General features: G+C 46.4%; 1 protein-coding gene across 1 annotated transcript in view; it reads left to right on the forward strand.

Moving 5' to 3' along the window:
• Nucleotides 1-1,590: 1,590 nt before the first annotated feature.
• The window catches only part of Myo3b (myosin IIIB), a 352,122-nt gene continuing 340,119 nt past the window's right edge, over nt 1,591-13,593 (forward strand). Inside the window, exons 1-2 of the mRNA XM_052723122.1 lie at nt 1,591-1,767; nt 2,852-2,986. Coding sequence (XP_052579082.1) covers nt 1,618-1,767; nt 2,852-2,986 — 285 coding nt within the window. The 5' untranslated portion in view covers nt 1,591-1,617. The remainder of the gene's footprint in view (nt 1,768-2,851; nt 2,987-13,593) is intronic.

The raw sequence follows: 13,593 nt of genomic DNA on the forward strand, positions 1-13,593 counted from the left end.
GTTTTTGCTTTAGTTACTCTTCTCAGTGATATGACAAGATACCCGAAGGACAAAAGGAAGAGTTGGTTTTGTCTAAGGTTTAAGCTGGAATTCAATCCTCCATGATGGGTGAAGGGACTCTGTCTGTCCTGAGCATGGCAGGCATGGCTGTGGCAGGCCTTGCCCTTCTCCCCTATTCCCTCTGCCTTGCTAAAAACCATTAGATTACATTCCTAAAGCTAGCCCCCAAGGTCTATTCCCTTATATCTGTGCCACTTCCTCCTCCTGAGGCTGACTACCAAGGTCCAGCTATCAAAGTATTGAAGTCCAGCAATCAGAAGACCCCTTTGGCTCACCTAGTTAACATGCCCAATTAAAATTAGGCACCTTATCCTAACATAGGGGTTTCCTCATTTTTATAAACCACCATTTACCTATGGGCCACATCTGTCTCCTCTCTATCCAGAGACAGTTCTTTGTCCTGCACACACACACACACACACACACACACACACACACACACACACACACACACACACACACATACACACACACACACACACACCCCTGAGGGTAGGGGACACTGGCCTGGAACTCACTGTGTAGCCTGGAACTCACTGTGTAGCTCAGGATTGAACTCAATATGGTGGTTCTTCTCCCTTTGCCTCCTGAGTTCTGGAATATAGGAATGTGTCACCGAGCTCAGCTTTAATGTTTTTGAAATGTTCCCAGTTAGGCAGGGCAAAAGGAAAAAATAATTCTTATGCCAAGTCACAGGACTTTGCTTTGGGAGAATTTTCTAGAAAAGAGAAGTGCAAAATGGAATGCTCACCACAAGGCTAAAATCTGGGGGCGGGGATTTGGTGCCATGGCTCTTGCTGGTGGAACCTGGGTCGCTTTTGTGGGGTCTAGAAGCAAACCTAGGTTAAGACACTCCTCCCAGCCCGAGGGCACCTGATCTAGAGTGGACTTTCTCACAACTTCAGGTGTGGAGTTTGCCTTACTAAACTTGAACTCGGAACATCTGTGTCCTTGAACTAAGGCAGTGAGCCTGCAGCTCCAGTCAGCAGCAGCTTGGTGGGATTTTCATGTGAGGTGATTGCTGTGTGGATGGGGCATGGGCTTGGCTCCTCTTTAAAGAGCGCTACGGCTGGTCAGTGGGTCCCCGTGCACAGACCAGCATCTGGCATGTGCACCTTTGGCCTTGCACACAGAGTGTGTGGACTCATTTCCAGCGGCTGTCTGGGAATCCTGGTCAAGTTTGCTCTAAGTGGGGACACGCATTTGGACTTGCCATCTTTCAGCTGCTTTCCTTGACAACAGCCACCTCTGGACACTAGCAGGACAGATGCTCAAACATGGCGGTGCCTCCCTTCTAAACCTCTCCTTTCTCTCGCAGTGCCTAAATCGTGTTTTACACTGGTGTTTTTAGCACGTGTCAGAGTCCTGCTACTTCTCTATTCCGTCTACTACCATTTCGTATGGATACTTTGATTCTTTTCCTTCCTTGAAAACACAGGAGGAAACAAAAAAGAAGTAACAAGGCTACTGATTCAGGACCTTTGATCCTGTGATCCACTGCTCATGATACAGTTTCTCCACAGGAAACACCTGTATGGATTATTTCACTATAACCCCATGATGCTTGGACTGGAATCCCTCCCAGACCCCATGGACACCTGGGAGATCATAGAGACCATTGGCAAAGGTACTTATGGCAAGGTCTACAAGGTATCTAACAAGAGAGATGGGAGTCTGGCGGCTGTGAAGATCCTGGACCCCGTCAGTGTGAGTAATGGAGGGACTTGTAACCGCCCCTGGTCTTTTGGACACATTGGGTTTGTGATTTCTTTTCCTGAGTTAGGGATAATTTTCATGAACGCTATCAGGAAATCTCAAAATGAATCCTGGTTTGTTAGTGCCTATGAAGGAAAGGACATGGTTTGGAATTAAAATTTTTCCTGGCCTTGCTGGGCATGGTGGAGGATGCCTTTAATCCCAGCACATGAGGGGATGAGAGAGTAGGGGGTAGAAAGGGATGGATTGAGGGTTGGGGGCGGCACAGAGGCAGGCAGAGAGGCTAGCCTGGTCTACAAAGCAAGTTCCAGGTCAGCCAGGGCTTCATAGAGATACTCTGTCTCAAAAAACAGAAAACAAACTAACAAAACAAAACAAAAACAAAAACAAAGCTTCCCTGGACTTTGGTTTCTTAAGTGTTTTTTTTGCTGTTTTGGCTTTAGTGTCTTGGGCTGTTAAACATTATTCTTTTGGGGGAAAATGCTATATTTCACTTCCTGTTCTTCCTGTAAGTCACAAAATGAACCTGCCTCATGATATTCAATCATCTGAGGTGACATTTTCTTTCAAAGCGCCGAGGTCACCACGCTCTGTGCTGGTCTGCACAGGGAAGTTGTATCTTGTGTGGGCCCCTTCAATCTTTGAAAATTCTTCATTTTTCAATAAAAAGCTATTTAGAATAATAAAGTTCATGAAAAATATTATAAAGAAATGTTACTGCTTCTACTAACCAAAAGGTTGGACTTGGGGTCAGTATAGCTACTCTTGGGTGTTTTTAATATCTGACAATGATGATGTTAATATATAGTAGTCTAGTATGGTGGTGCATGCTTGTAACTCCAGCCCTTGGGAGGTACAGGCCTTGGGGGGATTTTGAGTTGGAGGTCAATATGGGATGCACAGTGAGTTTGAGGTCATCCTTGGCTACATGGTGAGATCATGTTTCAAAAAGACTCAAACCTATAATCAACATGCTTTGTTACTTTATGACTCGAGTACTAAGTCCTTTCTGCATCTTTCCTTACATACCAGTCTAAACCAAGTATGTTCCTTTTTTTTTTTTTAACCCTTTTAGGATATGGATGAGGAGATCGAGGCTGAATACAAAATTCTGCAGTTTCTTCCTAATCATCCCAATGTTGTGAAGTTTTATGGGATGTTTTACAGAGTGGATCATTGTGTGGGAGGACAGCTGTGGCTGGTCCTGGAGGTAAGAGGCTCCTGTTGCATAACCATGGAATGGAAGAGCGCGCCGAATGCTGGGGGCAAGTGGGTGCTTTGTTGACCAGCGTGTTTATAGGTGTACATTGGAGGGGTAGATCCCACCTGTGCACCAGACACCCGAACAGATGTGTACCCGAACAGATGTGTACACTGTAGTACCCGAACGGATGTGAGACATTGCAATACGGACAGCAAGGTGTGTGGGTGAGGTTTCTAATTTTCCTGGTTTTAAAAATGCAATCCTCAGCTGGGCGGTGGTGACGCACACCTTTAATCCCAGCACTTGGGAGACAGAGGCAGGTGGATCTCTGTGAGTTTGAAGCCAGCCTGCTCTACAAAGTGAGTTCCAGGAAAGGCTCCAAAGCTACACAGAGAAACCCTGTCTCAGAAAAAAAAAGAAACAAAACAGAAAACAAAAAACCATAATCCTCTTTTCTTCTAACACAGAGTGGATCTAGGAATCCAGTTGGAAAATGTTATTGTGTTCTATAAAGTGGAAACATTTCACAGAATTAGTGTTCTAACTTAGTATAGCCCCGTTTCGAACTCTGCCTGTGATGCAGTAGGCCTACGCCATTTGTAGCTGCCTGTTTGTGGGCTCCTGAAAACTGGATCTGAGAGTTATGCATGGAAGGTTTGTTAGTGAGTCCTCATAAAAGATTAGCTGATAGAGAAAGGAGGAAGTGAGGGAGGGCCACGGGGCAAGGAGACGTTGAACAGCAGTGAGGTTGTAATCACAGCCTTAGCTAGTTCTCAGGGAAATGGACAGTCAGGAGCCTGTCCATAGTTGTCCTCAGTTGTACCTCTGCCCTCCGAGGAGAGTGAGTCCAGGAAGGCAGTCTCCTGCAGTGTGTGTGTGTGTGTGGGGGGGGGGCAATTCCTAGTGAAAGGTGCCAGGGAGGAGGGGACAGTAGACATTCCTAGGGACATCAGAGGGGACCCAAAGAGAACATAATGTATGCACAACTGTCCTTCTTCTCCCCTTTATTAATGGCAATGAATGTCACCTGGTGCAGAACACCGAGTCCCTACATCACACTCCCCACGAGACTGAAGAGAACAAGGAGAACAGGACAGGTCATTGCCTTCATTCTCACAGGGCCCACCCTGATTTGTCGTGGACCCTGCCCATCTGAACTAGCTCACACCTCCATGCCTCTGGTCATCAGAATGATACAGGAGCATTTAAGGTCACATGTGGACCCCTTAAAGAAGCCCAGGAACCACTTTCCCTTCACCTCAGTCTTCTTGGACCCGGGAAAGCCTGAGAATGGGACAACATGTACTGGTTGTCATGGCAACCGTGGATGGAGAATTCGTTATTATACCCAAGCGTGATAATCTGCAGGAAGCTAGTCTCAATATTTCTGTCACATCAGCTGCCTTCCTCACAATCCAGCAGGGCAAGGGGGTTTGGTGTTTATGAACCATCTCTGAGATGTTAGTTGGTATATTAGATCATATGTACATTCTCCCATCATCTTTTGGGTTTCATTGGCCACCTATCCTTCACCCCCACCCTGAGAAGATTAGGGTTTTTAATCTTGCCACAAAGCTGCATAACACTGATGCTTTGTTCAGGAACGGCATTGCTTCCCGAGTCTCTGTATTCATCTTCAGCTCTGAAGAGCTCTGTTGCTCACTATAACTTCATCGTGGAAACACAGTGACCAAGAAGTCTCTCCTTTCACTCACCCCCTTTTCTGCACATCCCACCCCACTCCAAACATCTCTGTGTTCAGACAAAGAGAACTGAATCCTTCAGGACTTCTTCAAGGCTTATCAAGGGTCTGTTCCTTGTGCTGCTGGGCAAGCAGGAGGCTGCTTATGAGTCACTGCTCTTCCTGATGAGGTGGGATAGTAGACACAGGGCCTCAGGTGCACCCAAGGCAGCCAGGGAAGCTGTGAATAATAAGGAGGAGTCAAGCTGTCACCCGAGCCATGTGCTGATGCTCCCTGGCCAAATATCCTCTTGCTTTTTCCCATTGAGCAGGGGCAGGTAACGAGGCCACTTGGAGACACAGAGAGACTTATCCCTCAGCATGCAATATGCTGGCATTTATCATTTTGCTGATGGTTTTGCCAAAACTGGTGGCATTGGATGCTACCTTCTGTGTCCCAGCATGGGCTGTCTATAGCGGGCTGCTGGATAGCCAGATGTGCCTGGTGCCTCCACAAGTCTCAGAAACACAAGTATGGCTAGATTTCGGACAGTGGCAGAAGTCCCTGTTTTCTTTAGTTTCAGCCTCTTGGTATTCCACGGACAGTGAGAGGGCCAGAGAGGGGAATAGCATGACTATGACCATGACCAGTTACATGACAGGCTTGAACTATGTGTGTCAGTCAGCTTTTCTTTACTATAACAAAAGCTCTGAGATAAATCAACCTAAAATGGAAAGGCCAATTTTGGCTTCTGATTAGAGAAGTTTCTAACTCACGGCTTTTCGGGCCTGTGAAGAATTAGTCCATCACGATGGACACAAACTGAAGAAGAAATGGTTTACCTCCTGGTGTCTTGGAAGCAAATCAGGAAGGAAAAAAGAGAGGCCAGCATCCTGACATCCCCATCAAAGGCAGAACTCCAAAGACTTAACTTCCTCCCACTGAGCCTTACCCGCTAAAAGTGCACTGCCTCCCAACAGCATCATGTGCTGGTGGGCAGCCTGTTAGCACATAATTGTAGCTAGAGTTTTCCTGCCTGGCCCACAGTCAAGACAAATCTCTCTCACCCGCCAGTCCCACAGCCACTCAGACCCGACCAAGTAAACACAGAGACTTATATTGGTTACAAACTGTATGGCCATGGCAGGCTTCTTGCTAACTGTTCTTACAGCTTAAATTAATCCATTTCCATTAATCTATACCTTACCACATGGCTCGTGGCTTACCGGCATCTTCACATGCTGTTTGTCATCGTGGCGGCTGGCAGTGTCTCTCTGACTCAGCCTTCCACTTCCCAGCTTTATTCTCCTCCTTGTCCCACCTACACTTCCTGCCTAGCCAATGGCCAATCAGTGTTTTATTTATTGACTAGTTAGCAACACATTTGCCATACAGAACATCCCACAGCACTTCCCCCCCCCCTTTTTTTTTCAAAAAGGAAGGTTTTAACCTTAACAAAGTAAAATTACATATAATTTGGGAATTTGGGCATAGCTTCTCTTACTGCTTCCTGCTGGAGTGGGGCGCTGTATCTTATGGGGACACAAAGAAAATTTTAGGATCATGGAGTAGTCCGTGAGGCTGTATCGTCTGAGCCAGTTGCCTTGAAACCATTCTGGATGTTGGATCATCTGGGCCATGGTGTCATCGGAGACCTTTCAGGGGGTCTTGGCTGGTCAAACCTGATGTATCTTAATCTGCAACAAATCCATAGCCTCTGGCTTTCTGTGGAAACAAAAGCAGAGCCTCCTTTCCAAAGCAACATATCCTTATATCCAAATTTTGAAGTCAAGGTATCTTTAAAATATATATATTGGTTTAACTCAACAGCTTTTACAATCAAATGTTTTTCTGCAGTTAAAAATCCCAAAGACAACACAATCCAGATTCTCTGTGTAATATTCATCTTTACGTGGCTTATTTTTTTATATTAATTTTACTGTCTCTTTAAAGACTTTATTTTTAAAACTATGTATTTGTTTCTATAACTCTATATATCACCTTTTTTGTCTCTTTCAAGCCTACGTATATTTTACACACACTGTAAACTATTACATCTGAATCTGTCTTATTGTGAAACTGCAGCAGCTGTGGCTGCTGGCTCTGCCCACCTCAGCTTCCCAACATGACGGTGCTTTACCACCAGCTCTGGGAGCTATCATGGGTCTATGCTTTTAGCCAAGCAGCGTGTAGCCCAGAAACCTCTTTTTTTTGTTTTGTACTAGCAAAGTCTAAATCCACCATGCAGCTTAATGTGCCACTTGCAGAGGCCTCATTCCCGCCATACTGCAGGTCAAGCACGCACGCTAGGAACCCACCAGTAGCTCAAACCAGCAGCTGCCGCTCATTTGAGAGAGACAATTAGGAAGCTGTTTTTAGCTCTGTTTTAGAATCTTTTATCGCCGGGCGGTGGTGGCGCACGCCTTTAATCCCAGCACTCGGGAGGCAGAGCCAGGCGGATCTCTGTGAGTTCGAGGCCAGCCTGGTCTCCAAAGCGAGTTCCAGGAAAGGCGCAAAGCTACACAGAGAAACCCTGCCTCGAAAAACCAAAAAAAAAAAAAATTAGAATCTTTTTTTCTCAGTTTTTAGGTGGAAACTCTTGCCACCACGTTGGACGCCATTTGTAGCTAGAGTTTTCCTGCCTGGCCCACAGTCAGGACAAATCTCTGTCACCCGCCAGTCCCACAGCCACTCAGACCCAACCAAGTAAACACAGAGACTTATATTGGTTACAAACTGTATGGCCGTGGCAGGCTTCTTGCTAACTGTTCTTACAGCTTAAATTAATCCATTTCCATTAATCTATACCTTACCACATGGCTCGTGGCTTACCGGCATCTTCACATGCTGTTTGTCATCGTGGCGGCTGGCAGTGTCTCTCTGACTCAGCCTTCCACTTCCCAGCTTTATTCTCCTCCTTGTCCTGCCTACACTTCCTGCCTAGCCAATGGCCAATCAGTGTTTTATTTATTGACTAATTAGCAACACATTTGCCATACAGAACATCCCACAGCACATAATCTTTGAGGACACTGGCTGGGAAGGCAGTCCTCTTGCCCAATCACAGAGCTGGATGATGGCAGGCCACAGTGTGCCCCTGTGAGTCGGCCCTACCTGTGGCTTTTAAAGGTCTGCTTCAGGAGACTTACAACAAAACGATGGTGTGTTTAGAATTGTCCTCCTCATCCATTACGCTGAGATTAAGTTTGTGTTACCTTTGCTCTTCGCTTGCTGGATGTAGTGAGAGGGTGAGGGAGCAGATATTCCATGGGCTAATTTTAGAGGGTAGAAAAAGGTTATCAATAAGCTCCTCAAATCAGCACCACTCTGAAAACAAAAGCAAAGGAAAAATGTCAGCTCTACAATTCATTACCAGTTTGTCAGTTGAAAGCAAACAAGACTCCCTTCTTGGTAGACACTTGCAGCATTAGGACGATGTGCAGAGGAAATGTCTGTGCATGGTGTGTCGGACAGTGTGCGTTTATTTTAAGTAAGTAGTAAATTAAAAAAAAAAATCCATGCCTCATTTTCTCTAACCCAAATAAGATGTAATACAGAATTAGACCTTTGAGAGCAGCCCTATCGAATATGTATGTACTAAGGCACGCTGTCTTCTTCTCCTTTTAGAGCAAAACCTGGACAGGTAGAAATAATCATTTCAGCATGAATCAATTGCTCAACTCCTGAAAATAGTATAGAGTGCCATAAAAAGGCTATTAAAAAAAATCAAGCCGGGAGGTGGTGGCGCACACCTTTAACCTCAGCACTCAGGAGGCAGAGGCAGGCGGATCTCTGTGAGTTCGAGGCCAGCCTGGGCTACAGAGTGAGCTCCAGGACAGGCTCCAAAGCTATACAGAGAAACCCTGTCTCAAAAAACCACCACCACCAACAACAAAACAAAAGAAAGCAAAAAACTTTGATTTTTAAATTAAGTAAAATAATTGGTTTTAATAATCATCTCTTCCCCTACATTACTAGAGATCAAAGTGTAAATTCAGAGTCTGCAGAGCTAAGGCTAGAGAGAGGAAGAAGAAAGGGAGGGAGGAGGGAGGAGGAGGCTGAGGGAGCATGTTCTCTATTGAGCTCTTGCTTTTCCTCAGGCCCTGGAAGTCCAGTCTAGTCCCAAATGTCACAGGAAGCATCAAACAGCAAGTTGTCCTCACCCACCGACACTGTGGCATGAATTAAGTCTACCCTGTTGAGGATAGGGGTCTGGGCAGGATGCTGATGGAAGAGAAGGGTTGGTAGGATGGCGTTGGCCCTAAACACTGACTGCAGTTGCTGCCCTGGAGAGTCTAGAGTGCAATGAGGGAACGCTTCGGTCAGATGAAGGATAGCAAACTTCAGACAGGAGAAGGGAAGAGCTTTGGAAGGCAGAGCGGCATCCACAGGCTCATGCTATCTGTGTTCCGAGTTAGGGAATTAAGAAACAGCTGGTGGGAGTGGCCCTGCTCCCCCCCCCCACCACACGTACACAGCCAGGGAAGACCGAGATGGGTGCTGGAAGCCTCCAGTCCAAACACCTCTCAAGGAGTGAGCATCTCCCTGCCGGAAACGGAGCTCCTGAGTCCCAAGGGGTGTGGTTTTCATTTGTGTAGTTGCAAGCTGGAGACTTGACCTAGTATTCAGGAAAATAAAGATGATCCGTCCCAACTGGAGTGGAAAGCTGAACTGGACTACCTGCCGAGAGGGAGACAGAAAGGCAGACGTGATGCTTCCTACGGCACCTCCTCCAGTAATTTTGACTGTGTTTTTTTTAGTCTTTGTAGAACCTCACACCCTTGGAAGACCTTGGCAGATCACAAGGCACTGAAAGAAATTCTCAACTGCCACCTCACTGAGTCAAATCCACACACTGGTAGAGGAGATACTTGATGACTGGAGCTGAGGCTAGAACAGAGGTCTGGAGACTGTGCTGCCTGGACCACTCCTTAATAACACAGAGGAAAGCTGATGATGGCTTATTGAGCAAGGAACATTTTATTGCTTGACGTTATAACTGTCCTGATGAATGCACACACCGTGATTGAGTCAGTATTCAGCGATGTTTCGAAAATGAGACGTGGAATGTAAATTCTTTCTTCTATTTTTCTTAGTTTGGAGCAAAATGCTCATTATATTCTAGATGCATCTAGCTGCCTCATTTCCCAAATGCTGAGGGCATAGGGAGGGACTGTGGAGAGGAGACACACCTCTGTATTTGAATCTGATGGCTGACAGAGAGGGCGGGAAGGATGGGTGGGCTTATGTGCCAGCCCTCAGGCCTGGGGCAGGAGGCTTGTGTGCCTTTCAACAACTCTAAGGAGATTATTTTATCTGATACATTTGAATATAATTTCTCGTTTTGCCTTTTTTAAAAAAGACCATTGTCAGTGTGTAGCTGCTCCCTCTCCTCTCATAGCTAAGTCACCACAGCTTTCCCTTTTAGAATCTTGCTCAGGGACTTATCAACAGGGCAACTTCCTTGACTGTACCCTGAACAGTTTAATTACATTTCTGTGAATTCTGGAGAGTCAGACCGCTCTTAACTCTGACATTTACTGAGCAAAAGGCACCGGCTGAGTAAGATCTCTTTTGTGTTTTGTTTTGTTTTTCTTAGTTCACAGCTGAATTTTGATCCCGCTGACAAACAGCTACTTTTAACCCCTCCCTAAGTTTGGAAGTGATGAAGAAAGGTTCCAAGTTTGCTCCCCAAGTAACATATGCTGAAGAGGCCCTTGTCACACAGTTGGTCATATTCAGAAAGAGACTGCCAGGAGTCTCCAGGGGGGAATTTCCAGTATTGCATCAGCTTGGGTCAACACCCAGCACTTAAATGCCCTCTCAGTAGGATTTCAGCATCCCCTTCACTAGGAGAAAGCCCATGTCCCCCTGAGCTGGGAGTCCAGCTGGGGCATAGTCCTGATGGAGCTGTTTCATGCTCTGCATCCAGAGGACCAGAGCGCCTCACCAGCACTCTCTTTCCTCTCCTCCCTCGCATCTGAAGACTGTGCCTCCACTTTCCACACGGAGGTCTCAGAACCTCCCTTTGAGTCTGTTTCATAAGCCTCATGACTTGACTTAGGGCCCTGCCTCCCTTCACGATTGCTGTTTGTGGGTGTGGTGTATATGTGGGCATCAGTGCATGTGTGTGCACATAGGTTTGGAAGCTAGAAGTCAATATCTTTCTCAATTAGCTCTCCATCTTATTCTTTGAGACAGGCTCTCTCGATGAACCCAGAGCTCACCAGTTCAGGAAGGTTATCTGGCCAGAAAGCTCTAGGGAATCTACCTGCCTCTGATTTCCCCAGTGCTGGGGTCACAGATATGCACTGCCACCCTGGTTTTGTATATGGGTGATGGGAACCTGGACCTAAACCCTCATGCTTGCATGACCAGAACTTTACCAGCGGTGCTGGCTAGTTTTATGTCAACTTGACACAAACTAGAGTCGAGAGAGGAGGGAGCCTTAATTGAGAAAAATACCTCTATGAGATTAGGCTGTAGGCAAGCCTGCAGGGCATTTTCTTAATCAGTGACTGGTGGCAGAGGGCCCAGCCTATTGTGGGTGATACCACCCCTGGGCTGGTGGTCCTGGGTTCTATAAGAAAGTAGGCTGAGCAAGCCAGGGGAAGTAAGCCAGTAAGCAGCACCCCTCCATGGCCTCTGCATCAGCTCCTGCCTCTGGGATCCTGCCCTGTTTGAGTTCCTGTCCTGACTTCCTTAGATGATGAACAGCAATGTGGAAGCATGAGCCAAATACACCCTTTTGTTCCCAACTTGATTTGGTCATGGTGTTTTATCACAGCAACGGTAACTCTGACTAAGGCCCCTCCCCCACGGATGTTTGCTGCTGGATAACCCATGTTTGGTGCTGATGTCGTCAGTTCATCTGCCAGTCTGCGGCCAAGATTATCTTTCCAGAATGTAAACCCGAACACTGAGACCTCCTGCCCAAGCTTCTCTCTAGCCACACATGTTCCTTACGTATTGAACTAGAGACAGTATGGAATGGCAATGCCCAGTCTCTGTTTCCCTCCCACCTCCCTTTGTCCCAAGGGCGGAGTATTTAGACTTCAAATGCACAAAGGCCACCTCTCTTCTTTCATGCTCCCGTTCTTTGCACAGGATGTCCCCAGCTCCTCTGCCCTAGATGTTCTTCCATGTCCTGCCCCAAACTCGTTTGTCTTTCAGACTCATGTCTGAAATGCTGTCTCCTATGGAAGAACTTCTCAGGCTATCCCCTCTCATCATCCCTCAACAGAGTTCTCCCTCCTCCCCGGACCCACCCTCCCTCCTTAGTGCAGACCCAGTTACTTATGTGCCCATTTCTGGGCAAAGAGCGCTTGGAGGCTGGGGACTGTGTCATCTCATAATGGAGCAGGAGGTGGTAAACAGTCTACTGGCAGCCGCTGGGAGCAGGAAGGCGAACACTGAATGTTGCTTGTCCTTTTAGGGTCCTATACCACACAGCTAGAAACAAAAGCATTTGGAACCCTTTGGATGACAGAGCAGCTAGTTTTTCTATTACTGTCACAAAATACCTCTGTAATGAACTTGTAAAGAGAACGTGCTGGCTCAGTTCAGAGGGTCCAGTCCACGGCTGGGAAGCCTGTGGTTTGGGGTGCTGATGGCAATGGAACTCTGGTAGAACAAACTGCTCCTTTAATGGCCAGGAAACATGTATGGGAGTGTGCCTCAATGACCTAAGACCTCCCACAAGGCCTTTCATCCAAAAGGACCATAGCATCTCCTGGAGGATGCCATCCTGGAGGCCAATGTTTTAATGGGTAAGCTTTGGTGGTCATTCAACATCTGAACTATAGGAAGGACAGAATCGAAATACAACATCTGGGACATGAGAACCAGTGGGATTGAGTGGTCAATTCAACTTGATATTGACAGACTGCCAACCTCAATGTCACTTGATATAGTATCAAACCCAAGAGTCATCATAGTCTTCAAACATTTCATTGTTTTAGGGGTCCCTGCAAAGTAATTCCTGATAGTAATTTTGTCTTAATTTTAAGGATTTCCTATTAGAATTTTAGTTACATACTTAGAAGCAACTGAAAGGCTGGAAGCGTGGGTATTTCATTCCAGGCTATTTCATTGTTCTGATACAAGAATCTGCCAACTGTAGAGCAGGGATGGTACCCATATCAAACAGAAGCGTATGCTCAGCCTTTACTAAACTGTATAGCAGGGATGGTACCCATGTCAAACAGAAGCGTATGCTCAGCCTTTACTAAATGCTGCAGTGGTTCAGATTGAGAGCTGAATAGATTTTAACACGCCCTTGTCTCTTTTAGTCTAGCTGCTGATCTGCCCTTCCTCTGGCTTCATTATGTAAGAAAGCCAGTCCACTCAAGCAAGGGAGCACCCCCCACTCACTAGTTTACTTATTTCAGACAAAGCTCCAGGGAGCCCAAGTCTCTAAAGTGGGGTTTTTACATAAGCTTAAGATGGCTGCTGGCATTGGATGAGAGCTCTGAGTTTGCTCCCCAGAAAAGGGCAGGATGCATGTACATCACGCTGCCTGCTATTCTAGGGTGTTAACAGGCCCCATTTCTAACGGTTACAGATGTGTTGATTTAAGGTGACTTGTAGCAAACCCAAATGACTCTACAATTCGTATAGTTTCTCCCTGAAAACCTTTTCATTGCTGGGAGAGGAAGACTGTGTCTGCTCTCTGTACCCATACTTTGGTGATACACACTACAAGATAAAGGACAGCATGAAGGTGGAGTCATAGGCTGCTTTAAATTATAGACAGAGAGAGGAAGGATGGGAAGGAGAGAGAGAGGTTTAAAGCCTCCTAAAATCTCAAGTTGAACCCGAGAAAGCCAAGCACACCACAGGCCTGACGAACACTGACACTTTTGGAAGAGTTACTGGTCAATCCTTAGATGCCCGCAGTGCCAAGCAAGGCATTGAAATCATTGAGATTTG

Source organism: Peromyscus californicus, unplaced genomic scaffold, assembly GCF_007827085.1.
Source record: "Peromyscus californicus insignis strain IS unplaced genomic scaffold, ASM782708v3 Scaffold_7__1_contigs__length_154581171, whole genome shotgun sequence".
In the NCBI taxonomy this organism is placed as follows: domain Eukaryota; kingdom Metazoa; phylum Chordata; class Mammalia; order Rodentia; family Cricetidae; genus Peromyscus; species Peromyscus californicus.